Raw genomic sequence first — 20,183 nt, forward strand, 5'->3', positions numbered from 1 at the left:
ACACAAAAATGAACTTAAAATGGATCACAGACATAAATGTAAAATGCAAAACTATAAAGCTCCTGGAAGATAACATAGGAGAAAACCTTGATGACCTTGGATTTGGCAAATGACTTTTTAGATATGACACCAAAGGCACAACCCATGAAAGAAAGAATTTATAAGCTGGACTTTATTAAAACTAAAAATTTCTGCTCGGCAAAAGACATTATCAAGAGAATGGAAAACCACTGACAGGAAGAAAATATTTGCAAAAGACATATCTGATAAAGAACTTACCCAAAATATACAAGGAACTCTTAAAATCCAATGATTACAAAACAAACAACTCAAATAAAAAACAGGCCAAAGACCTTAACAGACACTTCACCAAAGAAGGTTACTGATGGCAAATAAGAATATGAAAATATGTTCCACACCTTATGTCATCAGGGAAATTAAAACAAGATACTACCACACACCTATTAGAATGACTAGAATACAGAACACTGACAACACCAAATGCTGACGAGGATGTGGAGCAACAGGAACTCTTACACATTGCTGATGGGAATGCAAAATGGTGCAGCCACTTTGGAAGACAGCGTGATGGTTTCTTACAAAACTCAACATACTCTTACCATATGATCCAGAAACCATGTACTTTGGTATTCACCCAAAGGCACTGAAAGCTTACATCCACATAAACACCTGCACATGGATATTTACTGACAAAACATGGAAGCAACTGAGATGTCCTTCAGTAGGTGAATTGATAAATGAACTGTGATACGTCCAGATGATGGAATATTATTCAGAGCTAAAGAGAAATGAGTTATCAAGCTATAAATGAAAAGATGTGGAGGAACCTCAAATGCATACTCCTCAGTGAAAGAAGCCAATCTCAAAGGGCTCCATATGGTATGATTCCAACTATATGACATTCTGGAAAAGGTGAAGCTATGGGGACAGTAAAAAACATCAGTGCTTGCCAGAGGTTGGGGGCGAGGGTAAACCGATGGAGCACAGAGGATTTTTAGGGCACTGAATCTATATGTATGAAACTATAACATGGATACATGTCATGACACATTTGTCCAAACCCACAGAATACATGACAGTAGGGTAAACCCTAATGTAAACTACAGCAAATTACAGCCTTTAGTGATGGGTCAATGAATGTTCATTGACTGTAACAAAGGTCCCACTCTGGTGGAGGATGTTGATAATGGGGGAGGCTATGCAAGTGTAGGGATAGGGGGTAGATGGGAAACCTCTGTACCTTCCTCTCAATTTTCCTGTGAGCCTTAAACAACTGAGTTGGTTGGACGCAGTGGTGTGCCGGAGCTGTCTCGTACCAACTTAAAACTGATTCTGCACATCTCTTCCCAGTTCCACATCCAGTGACATCGCAATGGTAGCCTGACACTGGCCATGGTGGGAACATTTACACCACGGAAATCGGCAACTGGCAAACATTACATATCAGGGTCTGTTTTTAGAGCGACAGGTTATCAGCACGCCACAGGCTGAAGCGTAGACTGGGGAGAACGCAGACTAGCGGTGGCTGGAGACAATGCGAAACAGAGGCCACACTACTTTCATCTAGATACGCCAGACAAGGTTACATTATGTTTGTAATGCCCAGCGGCACTTTCAAGGAAAAAAGGGAAATTGTAGGATGTCAGAAATGCAGCGGACACAAAACAAGAACACTCATGGTAGATGCTGACACTATGGCAGCCAAGGTGGGGGACAAGAAGAGCAGCAGACAGATCCAGAAATATCCCTAACGATAGAGGCTGTGTTCAAACGCCCAGAGGGAGACGGGAGACAAGGCCTCGGGGCCACGGAAGGTGGGAGCTTGGAAGGAAAACCCTTGCACTAAGCCAGGACCCTGAACAGCTGCACCTATGTGACAGGGGGCAAGGAAAGCTCCACCCATGGCCTGGAAGGTGGTAAGAATGCTTGCCGCCACTCTGGCTCCCAGTCAGGGAGAAAGGATTCCCGTGAGAAATCAAAACCCCAGGTCTGTGCCTCGTGTGGGTTCAAAGTTCAGCCTGACACTTTGGACATGCTGCAAAAATCTGAAATGCAGAATTTATTTAGCATAACCTCGGGGCCTGCTGCAGAAGAAAAAGTGCAAAAGTGCTTCTTCTAAGAGGAACACATCCAAAAACATAAGACTCCAGTTAAAATCAATAAAAAGGTTTTTAAAATTTTTTAAATAAGATAGACTCAATAAAAAAAAAAAAGCTAAAGACACATAAAATCTCACCACGAGAGTCAGAAGGGAAAAAAGGAACATCTACAATGCAGACCACGTGGGGCTGGTGTGTGAGAGGCGCCTGTGGAAGATGTACTCACAATCAAAATTTACAGAACACACAGGCAAACAATTCCCAGCGATAGTCAGTCTAACTTGCGATAACAGAACGACCTGAAAGAGATGCTGAAAGATCCCTTGGCTGCTGTGTGGTTGAGGGGAGAGGCTGGAAGCAATGAGACCAGTTAGGAGGCTGTTGCTCTGATCTAGACGAGAGATAGAGGTGGCAGGTTAGGCTAGAGGCAATGGGGGCTGATATCATTTGACTATTTTAAGAGCACATTACAATCATTTTACAGATGAGAAACCTGAGACCCAAAAGGTAAAAGTGCCTTCCACAAGGTCAGAGCAGAAAGGGAACTGGAACTCAGGGATCCCGAGCTCACTTTCATGTTCTTTAGTCCACAGTGTCGAACACTCGCATGTAGAGAAACTATCACCCATATCCCATAGAGACCTGCATGTGTAACATCAGTGGAGGTGGAGCACAGAACAGGGGATGTCCTCTCTCCCTTCCTGGGTTCAGCCAACACCCTGAAGAGGGAGGTGAGACCCTGCCCAATCGCTGCCATTTTTGCAACCCAGACTATCTCCCTACCGCCTTACCTTCTGCTCCAGCTCGTTCCTAGACGCCAGCTCCGAGTCCAGCCTCTCCTCGGACTGCTGGAGACGCTTCCTGAGGAACTCGTTCTCCATCTGAGCACAGTCAAAGCGCATCTGCCACTCATCCGCTGTTTAACAGAGTCAGAGAGGCCAGGACGGGAGGCTCAGTGAACGAGGGTGGTTCTCTCCCACGGTCTTAGCTCTTTGTGCACAATTTCACAGTGTTAATAGAATTCCTGAGGCTCGACCTCAGGCTTCAGATTAGGAAATCCCACTTTAAGTCCAAGCTTTAAAAACCACTTCCTCCAGGCAGCCTGCCCTGACTACCTCCAGGTGTCTAACGTTATTGACCACTCACTATTTTAAGCTTGGTCGTTTTACACTGTTCAATTTCTCTACAAGTGTGCAAAGACTTTTTTTTCCCCAAGGGAAGTCCATAATTTTTGAGGGTAGGGGAGCTGTTTTAGTCATTTGCGGGTTTCTCCACACCCTCTAGAAGAGTCCCCCCCACACAGCCGTTCCCCCCCACATGGTAACACAAGTTCACCAACTGGAGTCATCCTACTGGCCTACCACACTGGGTGACAAGAGTATAAAATCAGCGACTGTTGGTTGAATTACTTAACAAATAAATCAATGAGCAATAATTAAAGTGTCTATTAAATGAAGAGCATTTGCAAGTTTCTTGAGAGCAGGGCCCAACTAAAATTCTTCTATGAACTACCCACCGACACACAACAGGGTCTGGCTCAGTGCTGGACGCATACCGTAAAAGGTTCTCTTTAAATACTTAACCATGTATAGTGGGAAAACATATATCTTTAGTAATTTCAACTCCACCTTGATTCACAGAAGAGGCTGTGGTGCCACTGCAGTGGTGTGATTAAAGTGTTTTATTGCTTCTTTCAACTTTCCTGTATTTTTGAAATTTTCTGTAATGAGTATGTATTACTTTCATAATGAAAAACAAAAGATTTGTGGATTAGCTTCCTGGAATAAGCATCCCGAGCTGAAAGCCTGCACAGCTAATGCGCTCATGAGCCAAGCGCATTTCCCCCATCGTCCGACTCCCATATCTTTGCACAGGAAAGCAGATGGCCGGGGAGTATCATTCAGACATAAATCACAGTCGGGGTGGACCTGGGGCTGATGTTCTCCTGGGGAAATTGTGCCGGTTCTGGGCCAACACGTTCCCCACTCCCTGCGTGGACCCTGCCTTGTTGGGTCTCAGGTATGTGAGAACCTCAGACTCCTGTGGATTAACCTCCCTGGAAAACGCCTGCCCTGGGGGCAGCCAGGAGGAGAGGATAACGAGAGGAGAGCAGGAAGCAAGTGTGCCCTGCCTCTCCTCCACCACCTCCGACCTTGGCTCCTCTGAGTGTCCCTGATGTTTCTAGGGCATTGATTCTCTGGGGGCACTGAAGGAATGGTATCAATGTTTCATAAAGGCTGACAGGCACGCTGGGAATCCTCCTCAGCTGACTCATTTAGACTGGGGAGAGGAGGTGACAAAGATGTCATCCTGCCCATCCAGCCGTGAGAGGCGAGTCCCCAGGTTACCGTCTAAGGCGGGCACCACCAGGAACCCCTGGCTCCTCCGAACATACCTCTCGTTGGGCAATTCAGGGGTCCTCTCACCCTCTCTCCATTCATTCAGTAACTGCTAAGTGCCTGACATCACTTTTTTTTTTTTTTTTGCGGTACGCAGGCCTCTCACTGCTGTGGCCTCTCCCAGACCGGGGCACGAACCCGTGGCCCCCGCGTCGGCAGGCGGACTCTCAACCACTGCGCCACCAGGGAAGCCCAGAACCAGTATATTTTTAAATCATTCTTTGCATTATTACTAAACAGCACCTGCCACACTGATAATTTATTACTTGGGATATTGCTGGACTATCTGTTTAATGCCTGTGTCTTCCACTGGGCTGAGAAGGCAAGGACTGTTCCTTTCTCTCCGCCAACGTCTCAGCCCCTAATGCAGCGCCTAGAGCATCATGATCGCAGTACATGTGAATGAATGGAATAAAAGGACAGCTTTTCCACCAGCGTCTAATACCGTGGGTCCCAGTGGCTCACCTCCTCCAGTGCGACTCCTTTCCAAATCATTCAAGCGAATTTTCTGCTGGGCTTCTTCCAACTGCTTCTCCACTTCTCCCAAATTCTTCTGGACTTGCTCATACTTGCTCTGGAAGAGAGGCCTCAAGGTTTCAAACTGGAGCTAGACAGAGGCCATCTCACCTAAGGTGCCCCCAAACCAGTACTGGCCACCTACCCCCTGCACAGTCTTCACCCAGGACACCTGCAAGGCCAAGACTTAGGAAGACTCAAATGTCCTCCAGGACTCCGAGTGTGGGAGTCGGTAAGCCTGTGCATCCCAGATGTGAGCACGGGGCGGTGGGGGTTCGGGGGGGGCAGGCACGCCTCTCCCAGCCACTCTGCTCAGCCACTCCCACCCCCGGCACTCCCGACCACTCGCCTTTAGCTCCTGAACTTCCCGGGAGGCCCGCAGCCGCTCTGCCCGCTCACTCTCCAGCACGTGGCAGGCCACGTCCCCTTTGAAGCGCTCCTCGGCCAGCTCTGCGGTCAACTCCGCAATCTGGGAGGGGGAGGGGGAAGGCAGGGTTACTTGCGGGCGCTGCACATCCTTCCGCCTCCACACACACTCCACAGGACCACCCTTGGACTAATCACTGGGTCTTCTCGCAAGGCAACCCTTCAGCATAAGGTGGCTAAGAGCACGGGTGCTGGAATTTTACTGGTCCAGGTGTGTTAGAATCCCTGGCTCAACACTCTGAACCAGGCAGGACGCCTCTCGGACACTCAGTTCTCTCGGGTTTAGCGGGGGGTGGATAACTGAGAGAATTGTCGTGAGGATTGAGATAACCCACGTAAAGCTTAGCATGGGGCCCAGCACACAGTAAGCATTCAATTAAAAACCACTTGTTCTGGTAGAAACTCTCCTTAGCCGTCCTTCAGGGAGCCATCTCACTGGGCCAACCAACAGGCTCCCTCAGTAAGACACGCTCACGGGTGCCCACCCCCCAGGGATGCCCTCAGCCAGGAAACACCTGCACGGTTCCCCAGGGTCCACCTGCCCCTACCAGGTGACAGCCACGCTCACCCGGTATCGACTGTGTGTGCTCCCAACCTGCTTATGTCTCATACACTTTTACCGCCATTACCTATCCTATTAGCTATTACATAAACCTGTAAAATGGGACCGGGCAGAGTTTCCATGAAAACTAGGTTGAATGCTTTGGAGGTAACAAATACAAGTGAGTTGCTTCTTAAAATTCTGTCAAACAGGTGTAGGTGCAAAAACTATAAAGAAAAAACCAGAAGTAAAAAATTTAGGCTTTTGCATTCAGATTTCTTTGCCATTTGCTCTGCTTTAAAGAAATCAAAACTGGAAATCATGTAGCTGTGTGCTAGGGGTGTGGTCCAAAAAAGAAGCAGATCTGGGGTCAGACGCTTATCCTCAAAGGGCTCTGATCCTACCTCAGTGAGTTGAGGTAGACACGTTTAAAGTTAAAAATAAAAATGTTTATTTTTAAATGAATTCCCACTTGCACTGACTTTTTTTTCCCCCCCCAAAATAACCGACCAACAACAAACACCAAACGGGTCAGCGCTTCTGTGGTCTTATTGTTCCAAAATACAGCCTTCTGGGTTAAAGGATATGCCGAAGAAAGTGAGGAGAGAAACATATGAGTGGACAGTTTAGACCAAGAGGCACAGAATTGACCTTGAACAGAAGAGGAGTCCTCATGAAACTGAGGCTACCCCTTGTGTTAGGCAGTGGCTCAAGTCCAGAGGGAGAGAACGAAAAGAAAAAAAAATAGAGGTAAGAACCCTGTACAGGGTTCAAGTTCAGACACAACCACCAACATATTGCGTGACCCTGGACAAGTTTCTTCCTCTCTGGGGCTGTGGTCACCCGAGCTACAAAATGCACTAAATTAGGTGATGTCTCCTGTCCTCTGGCAATCCCATTCTATGCCATAGATCTTGCATATAAAGATGTCAAAACACCACAGTTTCCCATCAGACCCTGCGTGTGGTACCGAGGAGCGGCCGTGTGGTGCTCTCACACAGAGTCGAGGTGGCCCTTCTGGTGTGGAATCCAGGCCCCGTCAAAACTATCAGTTCACACGTGGCCTCAAAAACCACTCAGCTGCCCCATGAAGAAGGAGGATGCAGATCTGTATGTTCTGCCATTAAAAAAAAAACAAAAACCCAAGTCATACTGTCAAGGGGAAAAAAAAAAATAGAACGTTTGGCATGTTTCCATTTTTGTCTGTACTTGCACAGAAAAAGGCATTACCAAGCTGTGAATGGGGATTCCCCGCCACAGACCCCCGAACGATGGACTCACAGAGGACTCCAATTTCCTTGTGATGCATTTCTGTACTGGTGATTTTTTAAACTGCTTTTGTAATCAGAAAAACACAAACCAAAAATATCTTTTTTAAATAGCCTAAACCATAAATTGAGCTGGGGCTGCCCTGTCCATTCTATGCCCCCCACCTTTCTTTCTCCTCCAGCCCATCGGCTTCCCTCCCATCTTGCTGACCATACCAGTGACAGCTCAGGCCAAAATGCCAATTTCAATAAACAGACAAAAAAAACGAGGCTTAAGGGGAGTGTTCGGAAGTCACACAACAAGTGAGCAGCACAGCGTGGAAGCGGACCCAGGTCCCTCACATCCAAGTACTGAACGCCAGTTAAAGGGGAAAGGGCTCTCTGGCCGTGTTCCTGGCTGCCTTTGGGGTGGGGCTTCCTTTGCCATTCCTCGCACTGTCGTCTCTACAGTATTCATTGCAATGACCTTGGACGGTTGTTTAAATACAAATCTCAGGATCCTCAGATCCCCCAAACCCAAGTCTCTGAGGTGGGACCCAGGAATGTGAATTTCCACACACTCCAGGGTGATTCTTCAGCACCACGAAGTTGAAGAATTACTGCCGTAGAAATAGCTAGGATCGCCTCCTATTCTTGGCCTCACTTGGCTTTAGATGGGTTAGATCTGCCTATGGATGTGCAAAGGCGTTCAAGCTGGAAAAATGCTTACTTGCAGTGGGTGCCGACTACAGGCCAGTGCAATCCAGGAGCGCCCCAGATCACACCCCTAAACATGCCCCGCATCCCCGAGATCAGCACTGATCCCATACACAACTGTGTTCCCTCTGCCTTAGCCAATCAGTATGAAATCTAATTTGTGCTAATGGGCCTGAGCAAAGGGAGCACAAAATTAATTTAATGCATTAATTCTGAGTTCCACAGACCCCAAGTCTGGAAACAAAAGAACAATTAGTCCTTTCAACCTGGGGAAACGACAGCCACTCTTAATAGAGACAGTAGCCCCTGACCTCCCCCTGTCCCCACAAAGCCCTCTCCCTTCACACATTTTGGGGTCTGGGGGCTCCGTCCGTGAGGTGAGGGGTAGGCACCACACCCAGAGCTATTAGGTGAGTGCAAAATGAAGGCCAAGTTAATGAGGGGAGAGGCTGGTCTGCAAAGCCAGAAGGGTCCTCTGCGGATTGCTCCAGGACCAGTTAACCAGCAATTATTCTGGAAGCCTCTCTGGGTCCATCACTTGGCCAAGTCATCAGAAACCCTCTTTCTACTTAGGGACAACGACTCCAAGGGCCTGCCAGAGAGGGAGGGACAGAAATGAATTAATCTGCTGGACATTTTGCACAAACAGAAATAATATATCCTGCACGCTGACACCATGCGCAGTTTGCGGCAACAGTGGGTAACGGGGATTTGAAGGATGTTAAGTGCCGAGCACACGTGGGGTCCCGTGGGCTGTCACTGTCACCTGCCCTTCATGATACAAGCACCCTGCCCTCAAAGACTCCACTGTCGAGTTGGGGAGAGAAGAAAACCACATGTGAGGCGCCCACGTGTCTTGCCTCAACCCTGCCCTGGGCTCTTATACTCAAGGACCCTCTGACCCCAAGTCACCTTTCCCGTCGAGAGCAAACAGCACCCTTTCCCTCTCCTCCTGTACTTTTCAGTTTAGCCGAAAGGATTTGTTCATAATAAGCCCTTGAATGAGAAGCAGCTCACTCATCCACCACTGAGGACAGACATAAGCTTACTGAGCACTGGGCACAGACGCCTTATGAGGAGGGTCTTTGCACAGGACAAGAAACAGGCACTGAGAGGTGAAACGATGTGCTCAAATCAGAGATGATGAGTGTCAGAGGGAGTCCGCCAGGGCGGTCTCACTCCCGGGTCCTGGCTGGACCTCTGTCCAGACGGTCCTCTGTCCCGCATCCACTGTCCAACTCAGTCCCCTGCCCCTGGGCCCCTGGGGGCAGCAGAGCAGGAATCGTCGTCCTCCTGGAGCAGACGTGGAACAGCCGGCGAGTGCAGGTCAACGGCCTGATAAGACCTGGACCCCAACCACTCCACGGGGCCACGGCCAAAGGGAGCCTTGTGGACCCCCCGTGGAAGGGAAGCCCCCATCCCCATCAACCTGAGTGGCTAAAACAGAAAATGGAAAAAAAATCAGAAGAGAGAAAAGAGAGAGAGGCGAGAAAATGAATCGACAGGTGAAGGGCAGCCTGACGGCAAGGCCAGCGGCGGGGGGCGGGGGGCCGCTGTCTGCTGGTCAAGGAGATTAAGCAGGTCTCACGGTACCTGCCCCTAAAGCTGCCCCAGGCATCACGGACGACTCAGGACAAGTCTCCGGGGGCCCCAGAGACACAGGCAGACACCAGTGCAGGCACCACTGTATTTCTTTTCCCAGCTGGGGCCGCCACCTGCTCGTAAGTAACAGTAATAGTGACAGTAACAGTAATACCTCAGTCACAATCGCCACCACAGACAGCGCTGACGGCGCGCCCAGCACAGGCTAACCCACAGAACCCTCACGGCAACGCAGACAGGCAGGCACTGATGGCTCCAGACTGCAGATGAGGCACCAGGGTGCAGACGGCCAAGGACACCCAGCCAGCCAGGGGCAGAGCTGGGCTATGAATTACGGCAGCCTGGCTCCTGAGCCTTCACTTCTAACCACACCGTCAAACTGCCTCTTGGGGGCTCAAAGAACATGTGCTGAGTGAGCGAATAAACGCGCGTAAACCAAGGAGCAGATTTCGGTGCAGACGGGCCGCTGCTTTAAGAGTGCCGAGAGGAGGGGCATCTCCTGAGCGGGACGTGGGGATGGACACATCGCCGACTGGCCGTGGGGGCAGAAGGGACAGTTACGGGCTTTCACGAGCTTTAGAAAGGGTCTTCAAGGAACCCTAGCACCCCCCAAAAGGATTATAACCCCTCAGGTGCTGTCACCCACACATCCCATCCTGAGAATGTTCTTTGGTCCGGCCCCGACCTTCAGGATGGAGTTCAACCCTCTAACATGCTTCTCACAGCCCCTGTGACCCGGCCCAGCTTCATGGCCTGACCCCCACGCCATAATCACCCTCGCTCCAGGAGACACTCCATGAGGCACCGCCAGGACCGCAGGTGCCAGATCAGGTCCCTGCTCTCTGTCTCTGCCCTTGCTCTGCCCTCCACCTGGAATGCCTCCCCACCCCATGGCCTGGCTGGGCCTGCTCAGCCTTCAAGACCCCTCCTCCAAGAAGCCCTCCCTGAGCCCATTCCCAGTCTGGGTAGATGCTCCTCCTGGATCCCAGACAGACCTGGGTTCCAATCCCAGCTCTGCTAGTCATGGGCTGTGTGATGTCAGGCAAATCACTTCCCCTCTACGAGCTTCACTTTCCTCATCTAGAACGCGGGGTACTAACGCCTCCCTCACAGTGTGATTTGAAGGTAAAATGAGATGATGCAGGTAAAGTATTTATCACAGCACCTGGCCCAGACACACTGCTCGTTAAATGTTACTTTAATTCCTAACTTCGGCACTATTCCGTTCATTCATTCAATGCCCACGGAATGCTTGGAGGGTCAGTATTATAGCTAAGGTGTATCATTGTCTTTGAGGAACTCAGTTCGCTGGGGGGAAGGTAAAAAATATCAACTGTGTATTAGTCAGAGTGGGGCTGCATCAGAGGGAGTGTGACGGCTGCTTTACAGACACCTCCTCACACAGCCCTACACGGAGGAATGCGTCTTACTCATGGTGTCACCGTCTTACTCATGGTGACGCAAGGGCTCAGAGTCTTGAGGAATTTGCCTATAATCCCGCAGCAATGAGGGCACAAGGGCACAAGGTCAGCTGTCCTGATGGACCCTCTGCTCCTGTCCCAGAGCACCAGGGCAGGTCATTGTCATCATCCCCGCCTCGTACAGCCCCCGCTTCTGCATTTGCGTTGCAAGGCAGCTAGGGACGAGATGATGGGCCCCATTTTCACCTGGGGAAGCAGAGGCACGCAGAATGGACTTTCCAGCCGAGCCCTCCTCTGTGGGGCTTTGGCTCACCCCACTGAGGCCATCTTTAAACATGCTCACCCGGTGTCGGCAGAGCCTCTGCAGCTGGCTGTCCGCCGGGAGGATGCCCTCCCCGACATGTGCCCACAGTGAAGGCCCGAGAGACCCTAACATCTTGAGTCAGGTAGGAAACCAGGCTGTTTTATTCTCCTGGGGACGAGGGGCTACCACGTCCCGTCCCCACCGAGGCAGAGCGCTGTGCCAGAGCACGGAACCAGGCGTCAGGAGAGCTGGGCTGAGGTCAAGGCCCGTGACCCCCAGCAAGTCACTTCCTGTCCCCTCCTGGAGGTCAGCTGCTGCTGGACATCACGGCCATCACAGCCACCTCCCTCGGGGCTATGCGAACACACTTCTGCCCTAAGTTTCCAGTCCCCGCTGCAACCTGGTGCTTCTCTCGGCAATTCCTCACCCAGAAGTGAAACTTCCTGGGCTAATGAGGCCAGACATCGGAGCGCATGGGCCTCCGTCTTCTGCCGTAAATAAGGTCCTGGATATATTCCAGAGAGAGAAGAGACCGCCCCTCTCTCACGCACCGCCACGTGCTCCCGCAGCCTGCCAAGGGCTCCCTACCAGACTGGCTGCTTCCTTGTGAAAATAAAAAACCCCACTTGGCATGCAGGCCGATTTTGCACGCTTGAAGAAGATTTACAGCCAGCGACTCAGAGGTTCCTCGTCTCTCTTCTGCTCCTTCGCAAATGAAGCACTCAAATCATTTTGCCATAATGTTGTCTTTTGACTAAGCCCCGTCAAATGGGAGTTCCCACTGATGAGGCAACACCATGTTTCAGCCACGGTCCTGCGGCTGTTTCCCCCTGCTGAGACGAGGGTGGGGTGCAGACGCTGTGAAGGGGGCTGGGGGTCTTCAGGAGGCACAGCCCTGAAGGAGTGTCTGCTCCCCAACTGTCAACAGGAACTCGCTTCCAAGAAAGGAGAACCGCGTGGAAGGAGATGTGGGAAGAGACACTTCGTATTAATGTTTCTCAAAGTGTGATCCCTGCACCAGCAGGTTCAACATCACCTGAGAACTTATTAGAAACACAGAAGCTCCAGGGCCACCCCAAGCCACCGACCCAGAACCTCGAAGGCCGGGATCCAGCGATCTACATCCTGACACGTCCTCTCGGGGATTGTGACACACATTCACCACTGCTCTAACACAGCACAACCCTCTCGCATCAGAGTCACCTCAAGGCTTGGTGAAGAAGCACTGAAGGACCTCCACCTCCAAGATTCCCTCCTGGGTCAAAGCCTTGAGAGATGGGACCAGGGAAGCTACAGGGTTAACAGCTCTTCTGGATCATTCCGATGCTCTTTAAAGTGCAAAAGCAAGAACACAAATCAACAGTAGCTTTGCCCCGGTCGTGGGTGGGAGGTAGTGCGAAGGGAAGGGAAATAGAGCCCCTTCCTCGAAAGGAATCTTACTTGGGCCCCAACATGCTACATTTCACCAAATCTGAGCTGCCATTGATTGTAAGATGCATCCTGAGTCCAGAGGTGTACAAAGGGAGAAAATAACGTGCATCTGAGAATCGATAAAAACAGAATGAAACCAAAAAAGTGCATATACTGTAATGGATGCAGGTTTGGGAGTCCTGGAGCCCTCTGACCTCCTCCTCGCCCTCTGGTGGGTCTGAAGAGACGCAGGCCTTCAGAAAACACTTCAAATTACTGCATCAGAGAAGGCAAGCCACAGGGTGGAAGGCATGTGTACTACTTACATTGAGCAACTGACCTTATATCCACGGCATATAAAGAACTGCTACAAATTAACAAGAAAAGCAACAGAAAAGACGTGAAAGACCACTTTGCCAAAGAGGATAACCAAATAGCCAAAAACATGTGAAGAGGTGCAAATTAAAATCACAATGTTGTACAAGTGCACACCCACCACAATCGCTAAATGAAAAAGGCAGATAAGGCCCAGTGCAGGTAAGGACGTGGAGCAGGCAGAATGCTCACCTGTGGCCACGTGCAAGTGCAAACCGACACAAACACGGTAGCAAGCTGTTGGGCAGCATCTACGAAAACTGAACACAGAAACAACTTAAAACCCAGCCATTCCATCCCTAGGTGTATTCCTAACAGAAGTGTATGACCTGTGCACCAAAAGACACGTGTGAGGATGTTCACAGCAGGCTTGCTCTTTATAGTTGAAAAAGAGAAACAACTGAATGTTCCTTTAGAGTAGAAGGGATAGAGAGCGGTCTCTGTGCATAATGGACTACTCTACAGCAAAGGGAGGGAGTGATCCACCATCACCCATGACAAGGTGGATGAATGTCACAAATGATGTCAAATGAAAGAAACCAGACACAAATGAGTAGGCATCTTTGATGAATTTAGGTAAAGTGCAGAAACAGGGAGAAAACTAATCTCTAGCGTCAGAAGTCAGTTTGGTGGTTACGGGTGGAGGGTAGTGGCTGAAAGGGGGCACCGGGGGGGAAGCTGAGGGAAGCTGGGAGTGACCTGTGTCACACTCTGGGTGCTGGCTGCATTGGTGTGTCCACTTTGTGAAAATTCATTAAGCTGTACACTTAAGATGTGGGCACTTTTTTGTATGTTGGACCTTAACCTAAGTCTAAAAGGCAGGAGGAAAGGAGAAACAGGAGGAAGAAGAGGCGGCAGAAAGGGGGGTTTGAGAAGGAAGAGGAGAAATCCTAACACTCAGTCATCTAAATGTGCTTCCTGGATAAAGCGCTGCTTTGACTCCCGGCTGAATTCTCTTTATGGCACTGGCATCACACCCTTGGCTTGCATTGCAAGGAGATGCTACCAAAAGCATTCCTACAGACCCCTCTTGTATTTACGGTGTGAATAGTGCCCTTGGTGCCCTTTTAATGAGGATTCATGAGAGAAACTTCTCTAATATCTAGATTATCTCAATACCCTGAAAAGTTACTTTTTTCTCAAGCAACAGGTGTGCGTGTGTGTGTGTGTGTGTGTGTGTGTGTTTAACCTAGGCACAACATGTCTATGGAATATCCTGTTTTCCTCTTTGCTTTGGTTGCTAGGAAGCTCAGTGTCAAAATTTCGGCCCACTTTGAATGGTTCCACTCACCCATCCTGTGTCTATTCTGTACCTGGGGCTGGGCTGACGTGATGAGCAAGACACATCCCTGCCCTTGGGTTCTCCCAGTCTAGCTGGGACACAGGAGGTGATTAGGTTGCACCGATCAATGCTGTGAGGGGAAGGAAGCACAGGGCCAGGGGTAGGGTAGAATATAGTGGGGGCCTAACCCACCCTTAGAGGGTCAAGGAAGGCTTCTTGGAGGAAGCACCACCTGAACTCAGTAAGAAGGGATGACCAGACATTTACCAGGTGAAGAGGGTAGAGAGGAATGCTCCAGGCAGAGGGAACAGCACAGGCAAAGGCTGTGAGGTGAGAGTGAGTCTGGGGGGCCAATGGTAAACGTCTATATTCGAACTCTTTCCCTGGTTTTGTATACTCCTCAGCTCTTAGTTCCCTTTGCTCTGATTTTCTTAGCTTTAAATTTTTATCTTATTTTTTCAAGGCCCCATGCATTCAACCGTGTGTGATACAAAGACAAAAAGAGCCTGGACAGAATATTCCGTAGGTGCTGACATGTCTATGCTTGGTTCCGGTCTCAGAAGCCTGGCTCCCTCCCTCTCTCCTCCCAGTGTCCTGTAAGCTGGAGCTCTAGATGCTAAAGATGCTCACCGCATCCCTCTCTCCAAGTCTCCCCCAGCAGCTGACACATCGCAAACTCCCAAGTCCAACCTGACAGCTCGAGATGAATTACTGCATCAAGTGTCAGATCGGCGGGAAGGAATTTCTACCGGGAAGTCACCGATATTCCCCACCAGCCCACAGAGCTCCGATTTTTTGCTTCTGCTGCTCTACTCATGGCTACTTCCGGCAAGAGAGGTCAGGCCACTGGCCCTCTGGAGCCTCGATGGAGAACGTAAGGCGCTCTCAGTTGTCATTTCGTCTCCGCCTCACAGTCTCGTCCACGAGAGGGGCACCGGCTCATGGCGCAGCAGCCCCGCCCGCCCAGCTTCTCCTAACACTGTGTGCAGACGTGACTCTCCCTTCCAGGGGCCCCTGCCTCTTGCCTGACCATGGGAGTGGGTGTGGACTGAGCAGACAGAGGACCCTTGGTGGGGAGAGTGGACACAATCACGGGGAGGATGAGAAGGGTGGAAAAGAGACAGCCCCCCACCCCAACTTCATTCCATGCCCCACGTGAGCCAGCGAGGCTCAACTCAGGCTGCGAACGTAGAGCGAAGGTTGAGTTATGTTGGCTTGATGGTGAATCTAATTTCAGTCCCCATTAGCCATCAACCAAACCAAGCAATATTACCAGTAATGACAACATCACAGCCTCGCCGGCAGAGAACGCTCTAGCTTTGCTCTGGACTGAGCTTTATCTCATGTTGCTTCAGGACCTTTGCACTTGCTGTTTCTACCCTTCCTCCAGATCTGCACAGAAACGGGTACAGCAAATCGTTCAGATCTACATTCAAATATCTCAGTCCACAGAAGTCTTCCCTGACCACTCAGGAAATACTGGCCCCCACTCGACCTCCCTCCACTGTCACCTCGCTCTGCTTAATACCTGCAGCACTCCACGATCTGAAATTAGTTTGCGTGTTTATTTACTTGTGATCTGTCTCCCTCTATTGGCCTGGAGACTTTGTGAGGACAGGGACTTTGCTTTGTCCCTGGCTGTATCCAAGGGGTCGGTCCAGTTGAATGTCTGCCACACGGGAGATGCTCACAGTATGTGATGAACGTGGGAATAAATCAGCTCCACCTGAACTCCACCAGAAGCCTGTGAGGTACCCAGGGCTTCCTGAAGAAAGGCAGCGAAGCATTCAACTAGGGTGCAAAATTGAAGGGAGCACCGAAAACCTCAGAAATCAAGATAAATTAAAAATGTTAATGCAATCTTTAAGAAAATCAAAATTAATGCCAAAAATCTGTGATGACTAAAATATCAAACTTTTAAATAAAGAATCAAGACAGGATCCCACTGTGCAGAGTTCGTCACTTGCCTCACCCTAATCTTGGCCCGTAAACCCTGCATTTATTTAAAATTCTGATATTCTGCTCATCCTGGATTTTTCTTTCTTTCTTTTTTTTTTTTTTTTTCAGTACGCAGGCCTCTCACTGTTGTGGTCTCTCCCGTTGCGGAGCACAGGCTCCGGACGCGCAGGCTCAGCGGCCATGGCTCACGGGCCCAGCTGCCCCGCGGCATGCGGGATCTTCCGGACCGGGGCACAAATCCACGTCCCCTGCATCGGCAGGCGGACTCTCAACCACTGCGCCACCAGGGAAGCCCAATCCTGGATTTTTTGCATTCAATTTACCTCTTAAAAGATGCTTCATTAAATACTATTTATCTCGCTGAGTTTTTTGGTGCCCCTTTTAATTCTGTGCCTCAGACACATGCCTTCCTCTCCTCACCCTCATCCGGCCCCGAGAGCTGAATGGGATGGCAAGTTTTCCTTGGAGAGCTCTTTCCTGGTCTCCCCACAGCTCACTGACCGCGCCCCCACATTATACAGAATGAAGACGAAGACGTGTAGGGGTCTGTAATCTGAGATCGTCTCCTTGGGGGCAGGGCCATCCGGTTCACGTCTTCATCCCCAGCCCACGAACTCGATCCCCAGCCAAAGAGAGAAAACCCCGGCCTGCAGTCACACACACCCCAGCCCAACCTTCCCCAGTCACGTGTCCCTTCCATCCCCCAGAGTCGGCCACTATGCAGAATCTGGCATTATTATTCCCATGAATACCTTTACACCATAACTACTTAGCTATATTCCCCAATCACTGTATGGTATTGTTGTGCACATTTTAAAAACTGATATGTACTGTAACACATTTTAGGCATTCTTTTGTAAATTAATCCTTTTCCTTCAGCATTTTGTTTTCGAGGGCAATCCATGTTGGTTTATGTATCTCTGGTTGAAGGGTCACGAAACGTCTTCTATAAAGAGCCAGATAGTAAATATTTTTAATCTCTGCAGGTCATACAGTCTGTCACAACTGCTCAACTCTGCCTTTGTAGCACGAAAGCAGCCAGACTAGGCACAGATGAATGGGCGTGGCCGTGTGCCCATAAAACTACAAAGAACAGGTGGTGACATGGATTTGCCCTGCGGGCCATAGTTTGCTGCCTCTTTATCCATTTTCACTTTGGTAACTGAGTTTTTAGTGTAACAAAATGTGTTCATCCATTCTGTCAACAGACTCCCTTTTGGGTGTTCACATTTCTTCAACACGACAAATGTTGCTGCTATAAGCTTCTTGTCTTTTCATTTAGGTGAGAGAGCTTCTCCTGCATGTGCACCTAGAAGTGGAATTGCTGGGCCACAGGGTACAGGCAGCTTCATCTTTCAGAGATAATGCTAGATTGTTCAAGAGCCATGAGATCAATTTACTCTCCCACCAGCAGCATGAGCTCCTGCCGCTACGCCCCTGCCAGCACTTGGCTACATCAGACCTCTGGATTTTGCCCATCTGAAGCGTGAAATGACACCTATTGTGTTAATTCCCATTTCCTGATTGCTAGCTAGTTGCTCATCTTTTCATGAGTTTATTGGCCATCTGAATTCCTGATCATCAGAACTCTTGCTCCTGGGAACTGCCAATTCCTAATTTTTGCCCATTTTTTTAAACTGGAGTGTTTGCCTTTTTTCCAGTTGATTTGAGGAAATTCTTTACATATCCTGGTTACTCTTTATCAATTATATGTGTTGCAAATTTCATCTCCCAGTATGTGGTGTGTCTCCATTTTATGCTCTGACGATCAGAAGTTGATTACTTTACTGGGGTCACAGTGATCATTTTCCCCCTGTGATTTGTGCTTTTGTGACTTATTGAAGAAATTCTTCCCTTTGGAGCCAAATGACATGGGTTTGAATCTCAGCTCTATACTTGCTGGTGTGTGGCCTGGGGAAGGTACCTAATATCCCAGAGCCTCAGTTTCGTCCTCTGTAAAACGAGGACAGTAACAGCATGCACTTCACGGGGTTACTCTGAGGAGGCCCGAAGGCACTTAGCACAACGCCAGGCTCATCCTCATCACCTTCTCCATCAGCAGACCTCCCCCCGCACGGGGACCCCACACAGGAGGGATGGGGCTACCTTGCTCTCCAGAAGGTCTGTGTTCTGCCGCAGATCATTCCGAGACCTCTCTGACTTTTCTAGCTTCTGTCTCAGCGCTGTAAGCTCCGCCTACAAAAGCAAACACCTTAACAGAAGCCATTCTGCACTGGAGGTATAGGTTCCACATACATAAAGAGTGGCCAGGGAACGAAGTAGGCAATTCAGCAGCCTATCTGTGATGACACCCAGATGCCAAGTTCCTGCGAGGGATGTTTTCTTTGACCATTTCTGAATATCAATGGCTCTGCTCACGCAAGTCTGGTCTATACCAGCCCAGTCTAGGGGCTGAATGCAAATACTCAGAACAGGACCGCCGCTTATCCTGAGACTGGGCACGCCCGAGTGAGACGGGTGCTCAGCTCTTCGTCTTCCCTAATTATCACTTTTTGGCCAGTGGGTCAGCATGAGGTTTACAATACCACCATCAGGAGCAACTGAAATGCCCACGCACTGAAGGCTGGTGGAGTGAACCATGAAACACACACACCAAGGAGGCCTATGTGGCCATGAAACGAGAACAAGGAAGACTTCTTTAAAAATGGGAACCATGGGACGATATATAAATGTATCACATTAACATGTTGCACAGCTTCAATTCACAATGTTGCAGGTCCAATATACTTCAGTTAAAACATTTTTTTAAAGAAAATCCAAAACAATAGACATGCCATGATTCTTAAAATATATTTTGAAGTGAAAAATGCAAGTTGCAGAAGAAAACATAGTATGCTACCTTTTGTGTAAAAAAGAAAGGAACCATTAGTTTAGAGTGTGTGTGTGTGTGTGTGTGTGTGTGTGTGTGTGTGTGTGTGTGTGTGTGTGTGTGTGTGTGTGTACAGGCATACTTTGTTTCATTGAGCTGGGCTTTATTGCACTTTGCAGACATTGCATTTTTTTACAAATTGAAGGTTGGTGGCAACCCTGTGTTGAGCAAGTCTATTGGTGCATTTTTTCCAATAGCATTATTTTTCAATTAAGGTACGTACACTGTTTTTTAGACAGAATGCTATTGCACACTTAATAGACTAAAGTATAGTGTCAACTTTTGTAGGCTCTGGGAAGCCACCAATTCACGTGACTCACTTTACTGTGATACCCACTTTATCTCGGTGGTCTGGAACTGAACCTGCACTACCTCTGAGAAATGCCTGTATTTGCTAATTTTTGCAAAAAGGACCAACAGGCAGGATAAACCAGAAACCAATCAGAGCAGTTATCTATAACAGGTGGGTGCTAATAGGGTAGAAGGGAGAGTAAGGGGAGTGCCCCCTGAGAGATAAGAAGATAAAGGACTCAAAAACTCTCCCCTTGAGTCTCCCGGATGAGCAGTAAGCGAGCGTTTGCACGCCCCCGGGGTGGTGATGGCGCCTCTGACCAGCACCCACTAGCCCACAGAGGAGCTGGCCACATGGTGGAGGGAGGTCTGTGTCGAAGGGAGCAGAGGGATATCCGCAAGGGGGCAGCGAGGGCTGTTGGCGGAGCATTCCCAGATGAAGGATTTCAAGGGGTGGGGCACCGGGTCTGGATGCAAACACTAAGGGGCGGGGCGGAGGGAGGCGCCCTGCCTGCCCCGTGCACCCACCTCCTTGGCGCGGAGCTGCTCCTCCCCGATGGTGGCACTCAGCAGGGGCCGAAGGGAACCCAGGAGCTGCCACCACGGCCAGTCCTTGACCGCCAAGAACACAGCCACATTCTTCTGGATGCACTGGGCAGCCAGCCGGTGAATCTGCAGGGGAG

The 20,183-nt window shown here is 49.6% G+C and overlaps 1 protein-coding gene across 1 annotated transcript in view; it reads right to left on the minus strand.

Moving 5' to 3' along the window:
* MYO18B (myosin XVIIIB) overlaps positions 1–20,183 on the minus strand; it is a 221,074-nt gene that overhangs the window by 109,066 nt on the left and 91,825 nt on the right. The window contains exons 23-27 of the mRNA XM_030859841.2: positions 20,029–20,172; positions 18,426–18,515; positions 5,385–5,504; positions 4,985–5,093; positions 2,912–3,036 (exon numbers count right to left, since the gene is read on the minus strand). Of these exons, the coding sequence (XP_030715701.2) occupies positions 2,912–3,036; positions 4,985–5,093; positions 5,385–5,504; positions 18,426–18,515; positions 20,029–20,172 (588 nt within the window). The remainder of the gene's footprint in view (positions 1–2,911; positions 3,037–4,984; positions 5,094–5,384; positions 5,505–18,425; positions 18,516–20,028; positions 20,173–20,183) is intronic.

Source organism: Globicephala melas, chromosome 13 (genome assembly GCF_963455315.2).
Source record: "Globicephala melas chromosome 13, mGloMel1.2, whole genome shotgun sequence".
Taxonomy (NCBI): domain Eukaryota; kingdom Metazoa; phylum Chordata; class Mammalia; order Artiodactyla; family Delphinidae; genus Globicephala; species Globicephala melas.